Source organism: Pinus tabuliformis, chromosome 5_2 (genome assembly GCF_031772625.1).
Source record: "Pinus tabuliformis cultivar Carrire ecotype Pingquan chromosome 5_2, CPIR1, whole genome shotgun sequence".
Classification (NCBI taxonomy): Eukaryota; Viridiplantae; Streptophyta; class Pinopsida; order Pinales; family Pinaceae; genus Pinus; species Pinus tabuliformis.
This window is the reverse complement of record NC_142306.1, coordinates 741,964,351-741,990,347: the sequence shown is the minus strand read 5'-3', so window position 1 is coordinate 741,990,347 and position 25,997 is coordinate 741,964,351. Positions and strand designations below refer to the sequence as shown.

At 39.7% G+C, this 25,997-nt stretch overlaps 1 protein-coding gene across 4 annotated transcripts in view; it reads left to right on the top strand.

Annotated features, from left to right (window-relative positions):
- The window catches only part of LOC149161369 (solute carrier family 40 member 1-like), a 380,866-nt gene that overhangs the window by 322 nt on the left and 354,547 nt on the right, over positions 1 to 25,997 (top strand). The window contains exons 1-4 of one of the 4 annotated variants that reach the window (XM_089436971.1): positions 7 to 241; positions 354 to 646; positions 3,190 to 3,340; positions 3,531 to 3,721. In XM_089436971.1, the coding sequence (XP_089293097.1) occupies positions 426 to 646; positions 3,190 to 3,340; positions 3,531 to 3,721 (563 nt within the window). In that variant the 5' untranslated portion in view covers positions 7 to 241; positions 354 to 425. Of the gene's footprint in view, positions 1 to 6; positions 647 to 3,189; positions 3,341 to 3,530; positions 3,722 to 25,997 lie in introns of those variants that run through there. The other 3 variants (XM_089436969.1, XM_089436970.1, XM_089436968.1) reach the window with 3 other exon arrangements.

The window sequence follows — 25,997 nt, the reverse complement described above, 5'->3', positions numbered from 1 at the left end:
GTTGATTACTGGCTTTCTTCCAACCTCAGAGACTCTTTTCTGGCTTTCTTGCAACCTCAGGACCTCTCTTTATGATCATATGACATACACTGGACTGTAATTGTTCACAGATAGCAGGAGCTCTGGATCAGTGTACTGTGCATAAATATTCATAGATTGTAACCTTTCTAGCTGCAAACACTACTGCAGTTATAGGTTGCATGCATGCTAGTTAAACTGATGAAGATTGATTGATATTTGGGTATCAGTGATTCCTAACCTAATTCACCTCAAGAAAATTTGTAATGATTTCAAGCACATTCAAACCATTTCACTGAAAATTAAAGTGGGTTGCTGTTACCGGTGCAGGACAGGCAGCATTCGGTATTGGGATTATCTGTTTTCTGTGGTAGAAATAGAGTAATTTGGTGTTTTCATATTCGTCAATGGAGGAGGAGGACCTGAGGGAAGATCTTATCACTGAGGTGGATCGACATGAAAATCATAATATGGAAGACGATGAAATTGATGGTACACACTCACATTTAGATGCAAACGGATCAAGCAATTTGGTTACTGATGTCGAATCGCTCAGGGACTCAGAGGTTCCTGCTTATTTATTAAGATATCTTTATGCAGGCCATTTTTTTGCGAGATGGGGAACCAGGTACTTCATGATATTTCATACTATTCTAATGCCCAATTGCATGTTTTTTCTGGTCATGTAATTTTTAGCTATGCGCATTTGCAAAAAGTTTCTAATAGTATCATATGGCACGTAATCGAGCTCCTGCATTTATCATTTTCACAATCCTTTCTGAAGGCAATCACATGTACTGAACATTTTATGGCCGTAGAGTCTAAAATCGAAAACTCATCAAGTTTTGGAAAATCTTTCTTTGGGAAAATCTTCGCAGGCGTAATTTGAAGCCTTTCTTGGATACCACCGATAAAGCTATTGGGAAAACTATGAACTTCACAGGAGAAAGATATAAGATGAACTTAGACTTTGGGAAAATCTTCGCAGGCGTAATTTGAAGCCTTTCTTGGATACCACCGATAAAGCTATTGGGAAAACTATGAACTTCACAGGAGAAAGATATAAGATGATCTTAGACGAGGGGGCAGTGATTCCTAATCAAGTTGGTGGGAGATTAGGAGTATATGATTGGTTTTATGAAGCAATGTTGGGAATACTACGAGGTAACAATGCCTGCAAACGAGCACTGAACCCTCGAGGAGAAAAGTTATGCTCTGAACCACTGAATATGTAGTCTTTTTTTTTTTTGGGTGCCTAAAAGGGGGGTCTAATATCAGTGATCTGATGTCAGTATAACTGAATGTCCACTAGCTAGGTTAGGCATATTTTGTTTCACTATTCTAAGGAGTTGTGTCAAATCCTGCTGAAAGGAGAATGGGGCCGTGGCTAAACATCATACAGGTCGGGGTTTATGCCTGAGATGCTGTTTGATGGAAAGATTCCATCAGATATGCTGACTAGATTAAAAACTTGGACAGGCTAGGACCTGCCCCTGGCTGGCAGGCTGCTCTACCACTGAGCTACATGCCCCTTTCATGATCGGTTGCCCTTACTGGTTCAATCTAGATTTTAGAAGCGCGCACTGCTACCTCTAACAGTCAAATGGTGTAATTCCCTGGCATACTTAGACATTTGTCGGTGCTAAGACAGGCATGGGGATATCGATGTATCGTCAGTCCTTTAAATACATATATATCCAGTGTAGGTATATGCCTGCATACTTTGCCTCTGGATGGGTCCATTATTGCAGATATTGGTGCTATTCATAAGTTTAGAATGAATGTACACACCCATTAAGTTCTTTCTTCCATTGGTATAAGGTAACAATTATCTGTCAAGTTTTGTTATTCATGCTAGAATGGCAGGCCGGAACTTTTCATATAATATAACTTTGTTTGCTAAGGACTATTGGTAGAACCGATTATGTAGCGAAATGAATAGAGGGCCCAATGATTTTAGTTATAAGACAATGAAGACCCAGAATCCCTCTGTTGAACTTGGTTGTCGTTAGTGGTCCTGAAACATACTATCCATATTTATTGTATGTTCGAAACCTGTTCACTTATATCAAATGGTAATAGTCCTTCCAGGATAACTGAATAATAATAAAATGGATGGGTTGTAGTGAAACATACTATCCATATTTATTGTATGTTCGAAACCTGTTCACTTATATCAAATGGTAATAGTCCTTCCAGGATAACTGCACAATAATAAAATGGATGGGTTGTAGTGTATCTTAGGCGGTAGCCCAAATCTCTAGGCTACACTCTGGAAACACATCTGGAATTCACTAGCCACTCTGAAAACACATCTGGAATTCACTTGCATTTTCTTTTTGAGCATTGTCAAACTATCAAAGTTTCAATGTGAAGCATAGCCTCTCAGCATAAACAAAAAAAAAAAAATTAAAAAGAAGAAGAAGAAGCTGATGAAGTTGTGGCCCACTAGTGAAGATGGAAGAATCTCAGGCTACCTACCAAGGTTCAGTTGCCCCAGATGGGATGAACAAGTGGTGGGGGCCAAGTGCAAGTCCTGCGTGATTTTGACGGAAGAGTACTGTTTGTTGTGGCAGTTTAGCAGAAAGAAGGTGCTATGGTTGTTTCACTCACACAAGCTCCCAGCTTACCTCTTTAGGTTAGATGTAATGCTCATCTTCGAGTTTAAAGGAAGCACTTCAAAAAACCAATGGCAGAATGGAGCTTGGTGGCAACCTTTGTCCAAATTTTTTTCACCAATTGCTTATATTGGCAAGTAAATTATTTGATTGAATTTTGCTTACTACTTTCTACGAGATGGTTATTGGAATTTTTTCACACCAAAGTTAATCGTCTTTTAGACAAATATGATTACCTTTCTCTCACGTGAGCATCTTTTTTGCTTAAAAAAATCATCCTAAAGATGATAAATTTCTTTTCCTTCTTGTCCTTTCGATATAACAATGTTGCCTCCATGCTATTACTTTCTGTTTGAAATTTTTACTGAGCCCGAGTATGACTATGCACTTATTACGTGATTTATTTTATCTTTGTAGTTTTTGTTACATCTCAATATTCGTAGTTCTTTATTTTGGTTGAAATTATTTTCATAATGCTCAGAGAAAAAGTATTCCAGATTGAGTAGAAGACACGATTGAATTATTTTGGTGTCATTTGTTTGCTTGATAACAGAATGTGGGAATTCGCAGTAGGGTTGTTCATGCTATATGTATGGCCAAATTCCTTGCTGCTTACTGCATTGTATGGTGTTGTGGAGTCTGCATCTATTGCAATTTTTGGTCCCACTATCGGAGATTGGATTGATAGAATGCAATATATCAAGGTTTGTTCCTTCTTGAGACTTGAAATGTCCATGCTAATTGATATTTTTTAAATGTTTAATGTATGTATGTATATCTATTTATTGAGGCTGAGGGGATTGCACATATCTGATCTAGATATTACCCGAATGAATGGCTATGTATGTAAGTCATTCTGAGAAAATGATTATTACTGGTTGTTTTAAAATGCAGGTATTACGAACATGGCTGGGACTACAGAATTTATCCTTTGTTGTAGCTGGTGGGACAGTATCGGTATTGCTGATTTACTCATCAACTATTGGAACACCAACTTTTATTGCCCTTGTCATTGTTGTAAATGCATCTGGAGCCATTGGTGCTCTAGCAACCCTTGCAGGCGTTATATTGATAGAGAGAGATTGGTAAGCATCTAATTAGACAACAATGCAAATAAATGTTAAGTTCAAGGCCAATATCACATTGATCGTTGATGCTAGGGATCCAGTAATGGTGCCTTCCACCTCCATGTAGAGAGTGAAAGAGAACTTTCATCTAGCATAGTTGATATTTTCCCTTTCCATCTATCTACTTATATGTGCGAATACATTCATGAAGCATATAGATCTGTATTTCAGAAGTTTTAGATTGTTTGAAGTTTTTTTATGCAAATTATGGTTTCAAAATAGCATGTGAGAAAACAATGGCATGTTGAAAATGTGTGCTGAGAAGTGAGTGAGGAGAAGAGTGGCCACCGCACCCATCAAGACCCCTCACCCCAATCACCTAGACTTGATGATCTAGTCTTTGATCATGGTCATCGACGTTAATCCCACTTTATGAAAGTTAGATCTATGTTAGAAAGAGAAAATCCAGGAAGTGTATTCTGATTGAAGATGATTTGAATAATTTTGTAGTTAGACCCTTAAACGCTTGTAGGCTTTTCATGCTCATCCATTTTCAGTATTGGATAGGTTGCCTTCTACTAGTCAAGTGCTGCTCCATGATAAGGTACCTTTGCATTGACAAAGACCTTGAGTTGGCTCTTTCTTGGGTGTAGAAGAGAATGGCCTTGTAGTCAGAGAGAAATCTGCCCCAATCTAACTGGATGCTCTGCTATTTGGTAGTAATACACATCAGCCAAGGGTAGAAGAAGTCATGCATGATGGCTTCACGGTGGATTGGGATCTAAATGCTATGATCCATGAGTTATCACATTGTGATGCTTTTCAATCTCCTAATATGTTTCCACTAGGGAAGGAATCCTCAAGTGACTTGTGTGAAATTTCCACAATTGCAATACAATGGAGTCTGGATTTAATCTTCTATCTACTGGAGATTATTTGTATTCTGTAATTAACTTTACAGCAAATAACGATTAAGTCACTATTACAATCTTCACAATTAAAAAACGATGTGGAATATACAACTGGAACTAAGAAAATATGCACACACACATAAAACTATGACACTGTTGTTTTTGGACAATTGTCCCTAGAAAAACCTCGAAGGGAAAACCAATGCAGCAGATGAAGGTTTTATTATTATTCAGCAATTTGAGAAATTACAAGTGGTTTCCTTTCACTGGAAAACCTTCGACAAATACCAATCTCCTCTTGCAAAATAATTTGGAGACTAACTGTGTTAGTTTTTGTAGCATCAGATGTGTTCTAGCCATGAAATTTGGTGGAGAGGCTAGAATGTTGATTTCTGGTAGCATCGAATGTGCTCTAAGCCTCAAAATTTGCAGGGAGACTAGGACACATGTATTCCATAATACCCAGAAATCGTTTTGGGAAATTCCATCCGGAGACGGTTTTATTAAAATAATTAATTATTTTTAATGGATGCCTAAGTCTAAACTTGAGAAATTAAAATAAATAAAGGGTATTAATCAAACTGAGGGTGAAACTTTTAGAAGAAGACAAAGATTGAGTCCAAATCATCGGATCCAGTGATTAGAATCTAATCTAGGCTGTTGATTACTCAACTGGAGGATTATAAGGACTTCGATGGGCATTTGGAAAATACATCGGAGAGAGATCAAGAGATCGAATTTCTCAGAGAGGGTAGCGCAATGGTTGCTAGAGAATCGATAGAGGTGATCTATTGCAGTGACGGGCAGGGATAGTAGACCAGAGGTAGCTTTCCAGATCTGGGGAGTGCAAGGCAGAGAGCAGTTCAGTGAGGTAGTGCAGTGCCACGCAGAGCTTCAAAGGGAGTTCGCATTCCAGCTAGGAGAGACGAGATTCAGTGTAGGAAGTTGGGGAGTGAGACCGGAAGGACTGGAGATCAAATTTCTAGTCAGTTGGAGGTTAACAAAGGGATTGACACAGAACCCATCCAGAGTGACACAATTCCGTGTAGGGTTGATGTAGAATCTGCGCAGAGGCAACGTGGGGTCAGTCAGCAAGCCCCTGATCAAAATCGAATCTCCCAAAACAGTGTGAGATTTTTCTCACTGACCTTTTTGCTAGTTTCTCTCTGTATCGGATATCCAATTGGGCATCCAACGAATTGTACTTAGATTTACTACTGCATAATAATTAAAACCCTCAGCTGCTGCACCGGTTTTCCTGCATTGGGTTTTTTCGAGGACATTTGTCCAAAAATACCGGTGTCATGTGTTGTGTATTTATTTCTTGCTCAATTTCTTGTTTCCACATCTAATTTAATTGGTGAAGGCTGCAATATATTAGTTTCGGTATTTGTTGTAGGATGCAGTAAATAATTTGTTTAGTAATTTAACAAATAGAAGATACTTAATCAGTTGGTGCTGTAGAAATTTGGGTCTTCCAAATTTTCACATGGTATCGAAGTGCAGGTGAAGCAAGAGAGCAGAGCCGGAAGAGCCTAGTGCTGAAGAGAAGGAGGAAATCGAATCCCCAGAGGGATCGTGCAGTCTAGGCCAGGAGGGCAAAATCTTCGTGGGAAAATCTCTCTCTGAGTGAGTCGACAAAGAGAAAGATTTCCAAATCGAATTTTGCCAGTGTTAAGGGAGCAATGCAGAAGCATCAGCGCAAAGCCGTTTTTTGGTGAGATGCAGTTTTCTACAGCAGTTGTTGGGGCAGAACAACATCAGAAGGAAGAAGGAGACACTGTTGAGGGAATTTCTTCCTCAGAGAATTCCTAGCCAGGGAATTTGATTTCTTTATTGCTGAGCAACAGCAAAGAGGAGAAAATCTACTAACTCCAGCATGGAGGGTGTAGGCTAGCCCAGTGCTGCGCAGAGGAGAGAGCAGGCAGTTCGACATTTCGTTGGCAGAGATGACAGCTAGTGGGTTAAGAGATTAGGATCGATTGGATGGTGCATCCAACTATGTGATCTAGAAGGCTAGGATCTCTTGTCTTCTGGATGAGCACAATCTCAAAACCTATGTCAACAGTGTGGTAGTTGTACCCGCAGATCTAGATCCGCTCAAGAAGTACAAGGGTTAGATGGAAAAGGCCAAGCAATTGATCCTCGACGGAGTGAGAGATCACGTAGTGTGTCACATTGTCGGCAAGGATACTGCTTGACAGATGTGGGAAGCATTGGCTATGCTATACGAAGGATCTTTTGAGCAGTGGAAGATGTACTTGGAGCAGAAGATGAGATCCACGCAGATGCAGAAGGGGGAAGACATTGATCTGTTCCTGACAAGGCTTCATGAAATCCGAGACTCGTTGGCAGCTGTGGGGTCAACACCTCAGCCTACCAAGATGGTGAGGCTAGCCTTGAATTCTGTTTCAGAAGAATGACAAGTATTTGTCTAGAGTATCCTGGACAGAGAGAGACTGCCAGATTGGAAAGGGATGTGGGCTGCTCTTCAACAAAATATCACTCCCACCTGTGATCCGACACTGACCTTGGCTCAAGATGAGCTGCCCCTTGCTGCCTCTGCGTTAGTCTAAGCAGATTTGCGTCATCCAGCTAGGACCAACATCTCTCTTGCTGATTGATCAGCTACTCCCTGGAAAATCGATACTCCTGGCCTCTGGGCTCCCACTCTGGCTTCTTGCACTAATTTTCGACTTCTCCTCAGCAAAATACGGATCTCCCTCTGAAGCTCTGCGCTGCCTCTCTTCTCTATGCTACCTCTTTGTGGCACTCACTGCCTCTTTGCTATGCACTCACCGGACTGGAGAAAATTCCTTCTGGCCTTGCTATCCCTGCCCCTCTCTCACTTCTTCGACTTTACTAAATCACCTCTAGCAACTCACAGCTGCTACTTTGGAAATCGATTTCCCAGCAAAATCGGATTTCTGGTGGCTCAAAGTGTGTTCTCCAACCCCCATCAAGTTTCTTCTTATAATCTCCCGTTGAGGCTTCAATGGCCAAGATTAAAAGATAATCGATGGCTAAGATTAACTAGAAATCGATCCATGTCTTCTTCTAGAAGATTCTCACCATGACTTAATTAATACCCTTTAATTAATCAGTTTTCCTAAGTTTAGACTTAGGCACCGTTAAAAAAAGATTAATAATTTAAATTAAGTCGTCTCTAGGTGGAATTTCCAGAAACGATTTCTGGGTTTTGGAGAATACATGTATTCTAGCCTCTTCACCAAATTTAGTGGCTATAACACAACCGATGCTACAAAAATTAACACCTGACACTATCTCCTAGGCATCATTCTACATGATAGAAGAGTACTCTTCCACCATAGCATCACGCCAAACCTGCTGATAATTTGCCTCCTTGTAACAAGAAATCTTCGAGTCTATCATAGGTGCCATGTACCCCGTACATCTCTGAGGTTGTTTACTTTGTCTGAATGTGGTACTGGGAGCTCCAACTCTCTCTCGAGCCTTCCTAATCAACTGGCCTCCCCACTTGGATCTACCTCTCCCTGCACTGGGAGTAATTGGTTGAGTGGGATCCACTCGCCTTGCTCTCTCCTTGTGTTCTTGTGCTTTCTCCTCAACTGCTTGTTGGTTGGCTTGCCCAACAAATAGTTGTGATGAAGCTTGAGAAATTGGATGAGCTTCTTGCTCCTCTTGTGCTGCACCCTGCTCACGCTCCAAAGACTTCCTAAGATCCCTTCCTCAAACTTCACATCACATCTAATCACTGTCTTCTTGAGTGTTAGAATATATGCCATGTACCCCTTAGATGTCTCATTGTAGCCCACGAAAATGCCCTTCTTGTTGGAAAATGTAACTAGGTTCGGTCTTCATATAATGTATTTGAGTCATCTTGTAATGTACTCGTCAAAAGAATAAAGAAAAGAATTTATCATTATTATTATTATGACTTATTAAAGCATGGGTTTCATGCTTCGGTCATCATGTTATAGGTCAAAGTCCCCATTGAGGACTTCTAGGATTTATTTTGAGTCAATAGAGTCATTGTACTTTTAAAGAGACCCTTCTTGGGCTTTTGAATCAAGTAAAAATGTTAAGTATTGATTCAAATATGGATTATGTTGTCTCCACACTAAGTCAGACTTAATAAGGCTATTTGACCTCACCAAAAGACTATAAAAGAAGTAGTTTGAACTCCATTTGAAGCACTCACTCTCATAAGCAAGTTTGATATCTCTTGAAGCTGAAAAAAGTGCGAATTGGAAGAAGAAGGGAAAGGAAGTGTGAGTTTGGTCTAGGAGAAGGAAAGGAAGAAAATCGAACCTTTGGTGCAACTATCTCTCTCTCTTGTGCCCTAGTTTGGAAGATCGAAGTTCTCTTGTTGATGTCGTAGCCAGTTGCCATGTGATGTTGTTGCCAGTATAGGTCGAAGTTGCTATTGCTGGGTGTTTCTACCTCAGGAAGTTGTACTAGGTCTAGATCGAAGTTTCTAAGAGAAGATCAAAGTATTCTAGTGAAGATCAAAGTCTCCAAGGCAAGATAGAAGTGACTGGGTCGAAGAAAGTGTTGCCATTGCTGTAGCTGCTAGGTCAAGAAGGATCATCTGCAAGAGAAGAGGAAGATTGACTTGGTGTGGAGGAAAGTTTGTGTCAAGGTCTAGAGTCTTGGAATATCTCTGGAAAACTATTGAAGGAAGAACTACTAACTGGGTTTTCCCCTAGAGAGGGGTTTTTCCCTGGCAGTGAGCCTATATCTGTTGTTCATTGTTTTATGTGCTTTTGCTTTGGTAATCAATTGATGAACTAAAAGAAAGAAGATATAAAGAAACATAATAAGAAGTCAAGAACATCACAAGTAATTATCAAGTATAAGAAAATCTTTCTTCCTTTTTGATTTTCTAACACTTCTCTGTTGTGGGCTCTAATTTTTTCGGGCTATCTGAAGACACGTGGCAGTAAACAACACTGCCAAAGATCTAGAAGTGAGACACGTCAGGCTTCTTTTTTGTGAAAGCCTCCTTTGGTGTAACTCTACCTAACACCCTGTGTGGACTCCTGTTTGTAAAAAGTATACAGTGTTGCACGCCTCTTCCCAAAGAAACATAGGTAGCCCTTGGCCATGCAACATAGCCCTGGACGCTCCAACAATTCTCTTGTTCTTGCACTCAACCACCCCATTCTTTTAAGGTTTATCAGGTGCGACAAACTCTCTCCTGATGCCTTCATTGGCACACAACTCTTTGAAAGCATTGGAGATGTACTCCCCAACATTGTGTGACTTTAGCGCCTTGATCCTCCTACTAGTTTGGTTCTCCACCAAGGCTTTGAACTCCATGAACTTCAACAAGACCTGATCTTTCTTCTTCATGAAGAAGATCCATGTCTTTCTCGAGTGGTCATCAGTAAAGGCGACGTAATATTTGTATCTGTTAATTTTCCACTGTTCTATTCTTAGTACAATCACCTAGCCCAATTCTTTCTTCAATTAACAATCAATTTTAAACAAATTTAATCTTCCAATGACAAATAACAATGCAGAAAAATGATAAATGCAATGTACAATAGAAGACAACCAAGAGCAATAACAAGAGACCTAAGTTGCACGAAACGGGGAAACGGGTACGAAACGTGACCCCCCCAAATTTTGGAAACGGGGAAATGCAATATATATATATATATATATATATATATATATATATATATATTAGGACATTTAAGAAATATGTGCAATCATAAAGCATATATGATACATTCTAATTTATTACATTATGATTAAATTGTCAATTGTCAATGCATAAACTATAAGTCTCTAAATTTACATCACATTTACTCATGAATGATCACATAATGAAAATAGCAATATCCAAAATCAGCCACGAGAAATTTCTAATTTCTTGTCTTGTGCTTGATTGGGAGTCTCCTCCTACATAGTCGAATGACCTTAGTGCTCTTGATTAAATACAAGTTCCATACCCTAGTACCCTACATGCTCTTGATTATTGGGAGTCTCCCCTACATAGAGGGCTTGGTTCTCTTGATTAAATACAAGTTCCATACCCTAGTACATGACAAAATCCAATGGAAACATTGCAATCCCCCCAATCCTGAAATCCTGAAAAACAGATAAGTCTGCTGGATTTTGAGTGAGATCTAAAATTCTACTTTCTCCATATGAAATCCAATGAGGGCGAAACCACTCTCAAACATCTTGAGTCATTTCATGGTAATGTTAAAAATTTAAGTAAAAGTGACACATTCTCCTTTATTTTTCATTTTCATCCTTTTACTTTAAGAATTTAACATTACCATGAACTGCATATCAACACTAGGGCCATAGGCTTGAACATTAGGCTGCCCCACTCAAAAAATCCTCTTTTTTATAACTTGAGAGGCATCTAGAAGCATCCAGAAGATATTTTAGTCGCCCAATAAAAAATTAGAAGCGAAAAAATAAAAAAAATACAAGAAAAAGTCAAGTTAGAAGAGGAAACTCCACCGTACGGCCTGGAAACGCGTTTCCAGCCATACTGGCCACATTTCCTCCTCGAGAAATGGGCCAGTACGGCCAGAAACGAGTTTCCAGGCCGTATGGTATGAGTTTCCTTGTTTCCGTTTCGTTTCCGACCAAAAACAGACCCTTCTCCAATGTTTCCTGCAACTTAGCAAGAGACACAAGATTGGTCAAAGACCAGGGGAAAACCCCACAAGGGGAAAAAGCCTTTCAAAAATATTCTTCTATTAGATTGTCATCAAATGTTCAACAAAGAGATATGATGTTCTAATTCAACAATAAAGACTCAAAGTTAATTCTTTGACTTATCCAATAATTCACTAACCAATAACAAAGAGATGAGTGAAAAATTCAAATTTGGTCAACAAGTCAAATCTTCAAATTCTGTCAAAGTCAACAACAGTCAAAGATGCCCTAACCAATTCTCAGGTTAATGGTCAAACAACCTCCAAAAATTTCGGTCTTGGCAACAGAAAACTCGGCCTCTTTTGCTAGTCAAAGTCAAGTCAAAACAGTGCCAAAAGGTGCCTCCAAAACTGGTCAAATTCAAAGTCAACTCTGCAATCAAGTAACAACGTCAAATTTGCGGTCAACCAAGGTCAAAGTGCCCATAAAACTTTGCTCTCCTTGCCAAAGAATTCAACCTCAAAAACAGATGCAAAATCGCAAGTCAAACTAATCCCAAACTCCCAAAAGTCAATGCTGGTCAAAGTAAAATTCAGCCCAATTAGAAAGACTCTCTATGCTCTTCGTACATGTAGAAAAGACTTGCAATTTTTAGAAGTATTCGAACCTCCAAGAGAAGAAGAAGATGTGCGATGAGATGCTCCAAAGTGATTTGACTTGAGGTGTTTTTATATGCTTCCTAGGTGGACGAATTAGATTTCCTACGACGACTTGTACTTTTGGATTTTTTTATAAAAAAATAAATTTTTCCTTGACCAAATTAAATTCTTCCAAGGGAAAAGAGGGTCTTCTCAGGACGAGGAAGGTTGTCCAAAGGAGGGAATTTGTCCCTGAGCTGCCAAATTAACACTCCCTCTTAGCTAGGGAGAAATTTTTGACTAAATCATGAATCTCATCTCAAACATCTCATCATTGCCATCACTAAATCAAGTCATGTATCGTCTTTCCTCATCTCTGATCATCTGTTGAACACTCTCAAATCTAAAGTAGAAGAATCATCATAAGGGAGCTCAAGCCACCATTCTCTATCCAAGGATAATAGGCAGGATACTACTTACCATGAGGTAAGGATCACAACTATCCTATTGCTTGTTGATCTTCCCATCTTGACCCTTAAGATTCAATGGTAGAACACTTGCATCGCCTCACTTGGGCAGGATACTACTTACCATAAATGGTAAGGATCATAGCTATCCCAAGTCTAATGGGTGGCAATCCCAACAAGCCTAGCTTGTGGATAGGATGCCAATTGGGGTATACTCTGTCAAGTCCCAAAGATGACAATAGGCAGGATACGAATTACCATGTGGTAAGGATTTCTACTATCCTATTGTTAGAAAATAGGTAGGATACTACTTATCGTGAGTAAGGATCACAACTATCCTATTGTCCACAGTTCCTTCAAGGCTAGGAGCTCTCTGGCTCAATTCCTCTCCCGGGAGGTCAAACAGGGGGGAAGAGCATAGCTCAATGTTCTCGATTAGTCGGGACCCTTACGAAGGAGGGTCACATCCATCAGTTCAAGTTGCTCTCTGAGGACCAAAAACTTCCCTTTTGGAAAAGGCTTGGTGAGTATGTTTTCTATCTGCTCATCAGTCGAAATATGATGGAGTCTCACAACTCCTCTCTGTACCATGTCTTGTATATAGTGATACATGATCTCAATGTGCTTGGACTTGTCATGAAGCACAAGATTCTCTGCTAATCGGATCCCACTCTTATTCTCGCAATATATCACTGTTGTATCCAGAACCTGTTTAGACAACTCTCCAAAGAGCTTCCTCAACCATACTGCCTCACAGCTAGCCATGCTAGCAACAATATACTTTGCCTCGCCCATGCTCAAAGCTATAGACTTTTGCTTCTTTCTCATCCATGATATCATGGCAGAACCCAAACTAAAGCAACACCTTGATGTGCTCCTCCTATCAATAACATTTCCAACCTAGTTAGCGTTAGTGTACCCATGAAGTCTCACGTCATTGGCAATATATCTCATACCAAGATTGATTGTCCATGCAAATATATCAGCACATGATTGGCAGCAACCCAATTTGCATGCAGAGGCTCAATCATGAATTGACTCACAGTGTTAACTGCAAAACATATGTTCGGACGAGTGTTCACTAGGAACATCAATGCCCTAATCAACTGTTGATACTAAAAGAGATTTGCTAAGTCTGGTCCAACAACATCTCCACATAAGTTCTTGAATTGCATCTCCATTGGTGTGGCCAAGGAGTTGCTTTCTACCATTCCAAATCTTTCCAACTATTTCACAACTATTTTCTTCGAGAAAAGAAAATCTCTCTTGGCTTTCGCTACACTTTTAATCCTAGTAAGTAATCCATCAAACCAAGGTCTTTTATTTTGAATTCAAAGGCCAATTTCCTCTTACACTCGAGCATTAGAGGCTCACTACCTGTCAAGAATAAATCGTCAACATATAAAACCAAAATGAAGGGCATACTTTGGACCACTTTGAAGTAGAGGTTTGGGTCGACATTGCTTCGCATGAATCCAAGCTTCACCAGGTAACTATCAATATGGGCATGCTATGCTTTGGGGGCTTGCTTCAAACCATAAAGTGCCTTCTTCAACTTGCAAACATGATTCTTCTTGTCATGTACTTCAAATCCCAATGGTTGCTCAACGAATACTTCTTACCACAATATTTTGCGAAATACCGCAAATATTGTGATATTTTCAGACAAATGATATTTTGGCAGATAAATATTGTGATATTTTCAAATTTGAAAATATCGCGATACTTTGAAAATGTCTGCTAAATATCACAATATTTTGAAAATATCGACTAAAAATCATTATTGCTTTATATGTTTAAAAATCTGAAAAAATTGACTCTTTATGTTTGCCGATATTTTCAGATATTTTGCCAATATTTTCGTTGATATTGTCGATAATATGTTTTCAGGACCCTCGCCGATATTTTGCTGATACCGATATTTTCAACACTACTTCTTCTTGTAGTATGCCGTGAAGAAACACAGTCTTCACATCCATCTGGTGAAGAGTCCATCCTTGACTAACAACAAGGGAAATAATCGGTTTAATGGTGTTGTAGTAGGCAATAGGTGAAAATATATCATCATAGTCTTCTCCCTCTTTCTGGGAGAAACCTCTAACCATGAACCTCGCATTATATTTCTCAGTACTTCCATCAACTCCATGCTTGATCTTGTATAGCCATTTCGAGATTACAACAAACTTTCCTTTGGGTCTCGAAACAACATCCCACACATCATCTTCATAATGGATTCATATTCTTCGGCCATGGAATCCTTCCAAACATACTCTTTCACTACTTCTTCAAAAGTGGGAGGCTCAACTTGTATGATGGTGCTCATAGCTACAATGTATCCCTAGTATCGACATGGCTTCTTGCTTTTTCTAAAGGTTCCTTTGGAAACAACATGTCATTCAACATCCTGTAAAGTATCACGAAGCCAAAGGGGTCTCTTCTTGGTAGGGGGATCACATGGAGGAAGATCCAAGGGGTCCATAGTCTCCTTGGGATCATCAACACATCTTTCTCCGGCTTAGGCACAAAAGGGAAATCTTGACGGTCCATATCATCATCCTTCTTCTCAATAGGAGGAGGAATATCCCTTGCTTTTCCAAGGGCAACATCTTCATCGAAAGTCACATCCCTGCTAAACTCAACATTCCTTTGACCAAGCACGTATATTCTAAAAGCTTTAGAATTATCACAATATCCAACAAACATACCTTTCTTTCTAGTGGCTTCCAACTTGTTCCTCTTGTCCTTCGACACATGAAAATACATGGGGCAGCCAAATATCCTCAGATGTTCAACATCGGGCTTCACACTTGTGAACACTTCTTCAAGAGTCTTGTCACCCAGGGCTTGATGAGGAGTCTTGTTTTGAACATATACTGCTATATTAGTGGCTTCTCCCCAAAGGAACTTTGACAACTTTTGATCATGTAACATGGTCCGGGAAGCTTCCAATGATAGTCCAGTTCTTTCTTTCAGCCACGCCATTCTACTCGGGATTATAGGGCACAATAGTCTCTTTCTTGATTCTAACCTTCTTGCAAAAGTCGATGAAATCGTTAGGAGTATATTCTCCACCATTGTCAGACCTCAAGACCTTGATCCTTTTCCCTGTTTGATTCTCTACCAGTGCCTTGAAGTCCCGGAACATCTTGAATGCTTCGTCCTTATGCTTCAAGTAGAATATGCATGTCTTCTGGGAGAATTCATCCACAAACATTATATAATATAGATAACCTCCCAGAGATTTTACCAGCATGGGACCACATAGATTAGAATGGATGAGTTGAAGAATATCACTGGTCTTGCTTTTGATGGAGGGGAATGGTCCCCTTGACTTCTTTCCACTAGCACATCTTGGACATACTCCATCATGGCCAAATTGAACATCAGGCATTCCAGAAACCATCCTTATAACTTTGGGCAGGGCTTCATAGTGTAGATGTGCAAACCTCTGGTACCGTAACTCACTTTGATGATTGCTATCATGTATCATTGCTCGCAGTGGTCTTCCATTGACTCTATAGAGTCCTTCAATTCTAGTTTCTAAGGTGAAAGCATCCCTCATGCAAGATTCTGAAGGCCAGGTGAGGACCTTTCCTTTTATGAAGGAAACCCTCATTCCTTTTTCTTCCAAAGCAAATATAGATACAAGGTTTTTCTTTAGTCCCGGAACATACATCACATCATGAAGAAGAATGGTTTCCCCATAGTCCATATGAAATATAATAGAACCAAATTCCTTCACAGGATAAGTGGAGTTGTCTCCAAGGATGATCTTTAGATTAGTCTCCCTCTCAACTAGATTTGAGAGGACTTCCCGGTATCCAGAGAAATGTCTAGAAGCCCCACTATCTACCAACCATCACACGAATCTGAAGGAGAGGAACTAGAAAGAGAAAAATAAAGAATGTATTCAGATTGAGTGGAAACAACATTATTTCCATACCTTGAGTTCCTTAATCTCTTTTGCGACGATAGCCTTCTTCACGATCATCAAGACCATCTCTTCTTCTTCTATCATCCCTCTTCTTTTATCATTAAACCTATTGTTGTTGAAGCCACGATTGTTGTTGAAGTTGGACCTTGGAGCATCTCTCCTTTCTAGGCAGTCTCAGGCATAGTGACCATGCTTATGGCAGTTGTAACATTCAACTTTTGATAATTCCCTTTTGAATCTTCTATTGGAATCCCTGGAATTTGGAGCAAGCTTTCTAGAGTTAGATGGTCTTCCTCTTCCTTTACTCTTCTTGTCTTGTGCAACAAATGCAGAGGGCTCTCCTTCTTCATGCTTTTGAATCCTCCCTCTAGAGATCATTAGGGATTCTTCTTTAGTACATTTGCCAACCAACTCATTAAATGTCAGAAATTTTTCATTGTTGCTAATAGTAGTGATGAAGGTTTCCCAAATAGGAGGAAGGCCTTGAAGAGTAACAAGCACCAACTCTCTATCAGATATAGGCTCTCTAGCAGTCTGCAATTGATCCCTTAGTTGGGATATCCTCATGACATAGGATTGCACAGATTCCCCCTTGTTCATCTTAATGTCCTTGAGTTGATTCTTCAAGGAAAGAATGTGATTCAAATTTTTGACCTCATACATCCCAACCAACTTATCATAGATGTCCTTAGACTTCTTTATTTTTCTAGCATAAGTAAACAAATGATCTTTCAAAGAATAAATAAGAATTTTCTTTGCTTTGAACTCACCTTTCTTATATTTGGACTTGGTAGTAGCAGGAGCATTTTTTGGTGGCTTATGTACTTTTCCTTCCACATTCCAAAACATCGTTATCATCCAATATGACTTCCAACCTGATCTTCTAGGCAACAAAATTTGATGAGTCACCCAACTTCTCTGTATCTTTGAAGTAAGAGGTAGACATCTTGACCAAGTCAAATAGGCTCTTTTAGCTTCTTCCAAAGATAGTTGCTTCAAAGGTGATTGCTCTCTTCTCTTGTTTCCTTGGGCTTGTCATCACCTTAACTCTGATGCCATGTTAATTTTCCATTGTTCTATGCTTAGTACAATCACTTAGCCCAATTATTTCTTTAATTAGCAACCACTTTTAAACAAATTTAATCTTCCAATGACAAATAGAAATTGTATATAGAACAGTAAATGCTATGTACAAGAAGACACCAAGAGTAATAACTAGAGACACAAGATTTGGTAAAAGACCAAGGGAAAACCCCATAAGGGGGAAACGCCTTTCAAAATTTTTCCTCTATTATATTGTCATCAAATAGTACAATCACTTAACCCAATTATTTCTTTAATTAGCAATCACTTTTAAACAAATTTAATCTTCCAATGACAAATAGAAATTGTATATAGAACAGTAAATGCTATGTACAAGAAGACACCAAGAGCAATAACTAGAGACACAAGATTTGGTCAAAAGACCAAGGGAAAACCCCATAAGGGGGAAACACCTTTCAAAATTTTTCTTCTACTATATTGTCATCAAATGTTCAACAGAGAGATACAATGTTACAATTCAACAATAAAGAGTCAAAGTCAATTCTTTGACTTATTCAACAACTCGCTAACCAATATCCAAGAGATGATCCTAAAAGTCAAATCTGTAATTTTTTACAAAGTCAACAACAGTTGAAGATGCGCTAACCAATTTTCAAGTTAATGGTGAAACCAACTTCCAAAAAGTTCGGTCTTGGAAGCAGAAAATGCAGCCTCTTTTGCTAGTCAAAGTCAAGTCAAAACAGTCCCAAAAGGTGCCTCCAAAATTGGTCAAAGTCAAAGTCAACTCTGAGGTCAAGTAGCAGCTTCATATCTGCAATAAACTAAGGCCAAAGCGCCTAGAAAACTTCACTCTCATTGCCAAAGAATTTGGCCTCCAAAACAGATGCAAAATCCCAAGTCAAACCAATCCCAAACTCCCAAAAGTCAACACCGGTCAAGGGCTGGTCAAAGTAGACTTTGCTGCAATCAAAAAGACTCTCTATCCTCTTCAAACGTGTGGCAAAGACCTACAATTTTCAGAAGTAGTTGAACCTCCAAGAGAAGAAGAAGATGTGTGATGAGATGCTCCAAAGTGATTTGACTTTAGGTGTATTTATAATTTTATATGCTTCTTTGGTGGATGAATTAGCTTGCCTAGGCTGACTTGTATTTTCGTGTACTTGTGGGTTTTATATTAAAATTATAATTTTCCTTGACCAAATTAAATTCTTCCAAGGGAAAAGGGCTTTGAGAATCATCGAATTCATATATACAGATTCAACATCCAATTCATATACACAGATTTATCATTTAACATCTATGTTATGGGGCAAGGATTTGGAAATTATGATCCAAATACAGATCCTGCTTCGTTTATATGGTAGATCCTCCTCTACGGAATACAATAGGGGTCCCAACAGCAGGATGGGAAGCCTTGAGCTTTAAAGTTGATAACCCAGGTATCTATGGATTTTTTTTTAAGTTCACTACCAACCAATATACCAAGTTAATATACTGGAAACTCTCGTTTACATCTATGTAGTTGTGAAGATATCTGATTACTAACTCTTTTTTTCTTTGTATTTTCATGTCTATGGTACATGCATTGTCATTTGGAAATACATGACTTGGGGTTTGTCAATGGATTTTCTGGTAGAAAATGTAACTGGTCTTGCCCAGTCTATACTTCTGCCACCTTGCTAATTCTACTTATACTCTTGTTTTATAACAATGCGGACTCTGTAACATGTATACAGTCTTCTGGTTCACAAAATAACTCCTTTTTCTATGATGTTTTCTTTCTGAGAGTGGTCTTTGTGAATGGCCAAAGATGCATTTTTCCTCATTCTGTGGATGTAGTGAGATCCTCATTTCTCATTTGATTGTGATTGCAGTTGTCTCTCCAACATTTTGAAATAGTGACTACCTTTTATAAATGTGCAGCCACGCTTGCAACCAGCCTAAAACGTCATATTTTCTTTCAATTTAAAGAAACACTAGTTCCCTTCCACGTCAATCCTACCATGGCTCAGTGTCAATTGCAAGAACATAGCAAAGTTTTTTAAATGCAGAAGTCCCTCTGTTTAAAATTGGTGTAACAAAAGTCCCTGCAGTTTGGAACAAGGCAATAGAAAATGGCAAAGGATATGGGGTAATACTAGTTTTAGTGAAAGAAAAAGAAGGTCGTCACATTCAGTTAATGAAAGAAGTGCAAATAAACAATATTTATGGTTCAAAAAATCAGAGAATGAGAATCACATAAGAATTGTAGCATGCTATTTTGCTCCTCAAGTCTCAAAAACTTACAAAAACAAGGAGCCAGACAGCAAGGATCCGTATTAAGCTTTAAAGCAATATATTGCCACGTATTCTCAGCAGGGAGAAGTTCTTTTAGTGGGAGATTTCAATGTCATAACAACAAATCAACAAGCTAGTATTTTGTGTTGCAAAGAGGATCATAACCCTATTTGGCTCATTGAAGAGGAGAATCCACAATGGTTTACATGTTCAGATGATGACAAATTTAGCAATAATTTTGGAGAGGAGTTGCTTACGTTGTGTGGTGCTTTCAACTTAATTATTTGCAATGGTCTAGATAGATGGACAAGGCCTGAGAACTTCATTTGCAACACATACAATGGGGGAAACGTTGACTATGTGATTTTTTCACAAAGCTTAATAGAAAAAATAGACGAAGTTAAGATCTGAGAGCATATTTGGGACTTAAAATTATATCATAACACAATTTATATAAAGTTATCTTGGTTAGAAGAAAGGCAACATAGGAGGAAAACTCAATGTTCTCGACAATCACTATCATGGGGTAAAATTTTTCTAACACAAGAAAATTGTACTATCTTAAAGACAATGCTAGAGAGATCAATTCAGAGGGAGAAAATTGGTTCCCAAAGCTTCAACAGTCAAGAGTTAACAAATATAATTCAAAGTGCACTTGAGGAGTGAAAAAGAGCAAACAATAGGAAATCAGAATCAAACTATTTTCCTGTAAATGCTTGGTTCGATGAGGAATGCAAAATGGAAAGGAGAACCTTGAAAAAGGCAGGTAAGGAGAAGATGAATGTAAAGTTATATAAGCAGATCCTAAAAAAGAAAAAATTATGAGTTCATGCAAACAAGGTGTGAAGAGTTAATATATCTAGGCAAGAATAACCCAAAGTTTTTTTGGCAGGAGCTTCAACCAAGGAAGAAGCAAATTGAAAATAATATTATAGCCAATCAATGGTTTGACTATGCAAGACAACTATATGAGAAAGAATCATAGGTTGAGCCCCCCCAGGATCAACTCAATTGCAAATCTTTTCATGTTACAGGAGGTGAAGATTGGAATTAAGAAGTTGGAAACAGGAAAGGTAAAGGACTTGGTTGAACTTCAAGTGGAGTATCTAAAATGGGGAATGAGCACTCTTGCACTGCACATCATGGAAATATTCAACAACATCATTCGGAAAGGATTCCTCAGAGACTGGACAACTAGCCTACCAATACCCCTTTTTAAAAGTGGAGACATTAATAATCCTTCCAATTATCGAACCATTATGATCAATCCTTTTTTTGCAAAGCTTTTCGGCAACATGGTAGAAAATAGAATCTGTAAGTGGGCAGAAATAAAAGAAAAGTGGGCAAAAGGGAAAGTAGGTTTTAGGCCGAAGCATTCTACTGTGGATCATGGTATCACGCTGAGACACATTATTGAAAAGGTTTGGGGTGACAAAGAAGAAGTATTTTGCTGCTTTGTTGACTTCAAAAGGCATTTGACATGGTCCCTAGAGATAAGTTGTGGCGTAGAATGGAAGAACTTGAAATTCCTTTGCACTATAGAGCCACTATACATAGGATCTATGAAGAGGTGAAGGTCAAAATTATAACTTTAGCAAGCATTTCAGAAATATTTAGAAGTGACATTGGAGTCAAGCAAGACTGCCCATTATCCCCTACTCTTTTTGGTTTATATATTGCTAAATTGGAAGAGTGGCTAGATCTACAAGTTGGAGATGGTGTTCGGTTGGAGGAGTTTGTGATAAAGCTTCTTTTATATGTTGATGACCTGATATTTATTTCTAAATCGGCCCATGGATTGCTGTTAAATTGGAAAATAGGGCCAAACTCCATGTGGGTCATCTTATTTATGGCAGCTAATGTTTTTCTTGGATACCTCTCATCAAGAGGTGTAGGATTGATCTAAAGATCATCCAATTCCGATAAGTATTCATGGAGATATGAATTTGTTTGTGTTATAAGAAAATTCGTCAAGGTCAACCAACAACCAAATAAACCCCACAAGTGCTCAACGTTTTAGTATAAAAAGAGATGCCTTGAGAGTCATTTAAAACACACTTCTCCTAAGATCTCTCTCCACTCGTCTGGGTTTTGTAAAAGAGAGATCAAGAGGGAGAAGCCCTAGACGCAGTAAAGAAAGTGTTCTATACGCAACAAATCAAGGTGCCCTAGACGCAGTTGAAGGGGATCTAGTCATGCCCTAGCCACAACAAAAGAAGGTCTAATGTAGTCATATATTTGTAGTTGAAGAAAGGTTCCTATACGTTGTATAGAGGAGGCCTATCCGAGATCCTAAGAAGACCTAACGCTGTCATATCAAGCCCTAGGCTCTACACTGCCCTATGGAGAAGCCTATATGTTGTCCTAAGGGTGGTATGGATATACCCTAGCCGCAACAGCCTAGAAGAGAACAGGAGGAGTTCTGGAGTCTGGACAACGTGGAAGAAAGGGATCCGAAGTCTGCTACAGGAGGTCGAGTGGCTGAGGCAAGTGCGGATTGTTTTAGGGTTGGAACAGTGATGTAAACAAGGTCCGAGTTTGCTGTGTAGAGGGCCGAGAAGGATGACTGTTAGGCCGAGTTCCTAAGGGTCAAATACGTTGCTGTTTGGAAGTTGTTTGGGCACATTTTCGGAGGTCTGTTGCTACAACAATCTGTTGTGCTAGGCCGCAGGCCATAGCACACAGCTAGAGGTTGCGTGAGGGCTGTCAAGGGTGGACAGTACCCTAAGCAAGCAACGTGGGTGAGGAGGAGACCTTTGAGGGTATGCCGCAGCCCTTAAAGGGTTAGTTTGTTGACTGTGGGATGAAACTAGGGCTGCAGTAAGTGCCCTAACCAGGAGTGCAGCAAACAACAGTGCAAACAAATGACAACAGTGTTTGGTGGAGGGATGTTGGGTCAAAGGAGTTGACCAGTTTGGATCAGTTTTCCTTGCAGCCTGTTGGAGCAAATTGAGCACATTAGTACACCAAACATGCTAAGGTACAACATGTCTAAATGGGACAGAAATGCAGCATGGTAAAGCATGGACAACTGCAAGCATGGTGATGCATGGAGCAACAATGAAGCTTGATGGAGCAAGCAGACAGGACAGCAGTATGGCAACCATGGAATGGTAATATCACTAACAGTGGGACAACAGTATGGGACAACAGTGGCAGCATGAGGTCCAACAATGTGATGATGAGTGCAGCATGGTGCAGCACGGTGAGGTGCAACATGATGACGAGATGCAGCACAATGATAGGTGAAGGAGTCACCTTGGAGAATCAGTTGAAGCAGCATGTCTTCAACTGATCTCATGTAGAGATGATCTATTCTCTTATCTAGAAAGTTTAAGTGTTGACTTCTGTTGTAAATGTACTATCTCTCTCTCTCTGTGCTGAACTATTGAAGACATATAAGAAGAATTGATCAAGGGTTTTCCCACATTGGGGTTTGTCCCTAGCTAGTGCCACATCTTGTGTCCTCTTGTCTTGGCTTGTCTTCTGCGATTTATGTTTATGTTCTATCTGAAATTTACTTTAATGCTGATGTGATTGCTAATCTGAAAAAGATATTGAGCTAACTAGGAAAATTGAAATAAATTTCTCTAAGCATAGAACATACCTAAAATTAACAATTGCAGATGCACTTATATGCCCTTGAGCAGTTTTGTAGAGCAGTGGTTGTGCAAGTCAATACTAGCAAGACCAAAATAATGATTTTCTCTAATAAAAGGAAGTAGAGCCAGCATAAATTCTTCTTTGAAGGCAACATTCTTGATGAAGTAAATGAGCACAAGTACCTCGGGGTCGATTTCAACAACAATCTTAATTGGGAGGACTATAGAAAGAAGAGAATTTTAGGAGGGTGGAAAGCATTATATGCTATTAAAAACAAATGCAAAGAGGCAGAGTTATGGGATTGGAAAATGATTAAAGTGCTTTTTGGACTCCTAGTTTGTCCAATGATGCTATATGAGTGTGAATTGTGGGTTAGCAACACCCCTGTCTCAAAATGGAAACAAATTGAGAAAATCCAAAAACGCTTGATCACGAGCAAGTTCAAAATAAAACGTTCAGTTCCCATCGAAGAAATTGCTATGGTGCGTCTCATAAGATATCTAAAAAAAATGAGCAAATGCGTGTAGGTAGATGGCCTAATGTTATCTTCAATGAAGGCAGGAGTGAAAGAAAGAAAACATGGATGAGACAAAACCACGCATAGATGCAAAAATGGAATATGTACCTCAGTGTCTGTCCCACAAATAATAAGGAGCTAAAGAATTTTGTTATGGAGAAGTTCCATAAACATATTTGGGGAAAAGAGTTGGGTAGAAAGAAGTACTATGTTGAGGAATTCAAGCCCACATGTGATCTCCAACATAAAGAGTACATTGGAGCTAGCATTCCGTGGAGGGAAAAGGTTCTTATTTCTCAATTAAGAACTAACTCGCATCAACTTCGGTGTGAAACAGAACGGTGGAAAATACCTGTTACTGCTCAAACTAGCAAGGGTCCTAGGAGGGGATCTTATAGAGTGACTAGAGGGGTCAAGTGGCAATAATGGAACAATAACCACTGTCACCTCAACGAAAGCTCCCTGCTCTTTACAGACTTTCACCAATAGGAGGAGACCTGGTATAAGGGGAACCACAAGGATGAATAAATCAATAATGGGATAAGGAGTGATTCCAAAAGCCCATTCGCAAGAGAGGCTTAGGTTTTTGGTTTTCTTTCTTTAGAAGCAAGATGATTGGCTCTCTAGGAAGCTCTAAGAGGATGCCTAGACCTAGGTTATGCGGAAACAAGAAACTGAGCAAGAAAGAATACACAACACATTACATCGTTATTTTTGGACAAATGTCCTTGAAAAAACCCAATGCAGGAAAATCGATGCAACAACTGAGGGTTTGTATTATTAAGCAGTAGTTTTCTCAATACAATCTTTGGATGCCTTACTGGCTATCCAATACAAAGAATTTGACTGGAAGAATGTTAGTGAGAAAAACCTCACACTATCATTGGCGACCTGACACTGATCCAGGCCCTGGATGGCTGGCCCCACGCTGGCTCTACGTAGCTACTGAGTCAACCTACATAGTTCTCCATCAACCTCTCTGGGGATCTGCGTCACCTCTTCCAAGATCTCCTGTTGTTTGGAGTTTCGTTCCTCTATCTCTCCGATCTCACACCCCGACTTCTGGCTCAGGAACTCGACTTCTTAGCTGAATTTCGAACTCTCTCTGAAGCTCTATGTTGCCTCTGCATGAGCTTATGCTGCCCAGCGTGGCCTCTGCGCTGCCTCTTCTGGATCTCTCTCTGCCTCCTCTGCGATGTATTCCTGGATCAAGAAACTCTCCGACTGGAACTATCCCTGCCCCTCACTGTAAGAAATCACTTCAATCTTCTCTCTAGCAACTGTTTCACGCCCTCTCTGAGAAATTCGATCTCTTGATCTCTCTTCGATGTGTTTTCCAAATGCCCATCAAGCTTCCTCTTATAATACTTCAGTTGATAACCAACGACCTAGATTAAATTCTAATCAATGGCTCAGACCACATTTGATGCTACTAGAAATCAACACTCCCTCTTAGCGAGGAATGTGCTCTAGTGATGCAACCTGCTGAAGCATCACTTGACTTTGTAACATCTCCCTCTGCGCTGCTGATCTTTGACATCGCTGCCCATGAATTATTGTGCAAATGATGCATCTGTATTACTGCTGACCCTGCCACTGCCAACATTGCATCTGTACTGCAACCGTCATAAGTTTTGCATCTGCATTGTTGCAGGCACTGCCATTGCCAATATTGAATCTGCACTACAATCTTCTCCAACTGCTGTTGCTACTGCATCGGCAACGGAAAAGCATCCAAAATTACTGAACAGGTATTCAACATGATGCATCTGTTGTTGGAGTTCTGACTGCTACTAGTCTCTGTGCTGACCCTCTGAAGCCTTTGCACTGCTGCTGGCTCTGCATTGCTGCCAATTCTTCTCTGCGTTGCTTAGTGTCTGGCGCTCCTAGCCACTGCAACTGTCACTCTGACACTCCTCTTCACCAACTGGCACAGGTCCATCTTGCTACTTCTAATCCGGGCTCGCGTAGGAAGGTATTGATCCAAGAGGTGGACTCCTCAAGGATCCTGCCCATCGGCAGTTCTTTCAAACTATAGTTCTAGATCACCCCACCTCTCCCTTGGAGGTATCTGGGAAACCACGACAAACTATTCCTCCTCGATATTTCTGTATGCAACCTTCGGATCATGCTTCTCATCCTTGTCCTTCTTCTTGAGAAGAATCTATGTAGCGTAGTGATCAAGTTCACCACATCAGAAGCACTTGATCTTCAAAACATATTTCTTCTTCTTCCGTTGCTCTTGCTGCCCCTTAGATGCAAGGGATGCATTTTCTTCTTCCTCCTTTGGCTTCGTC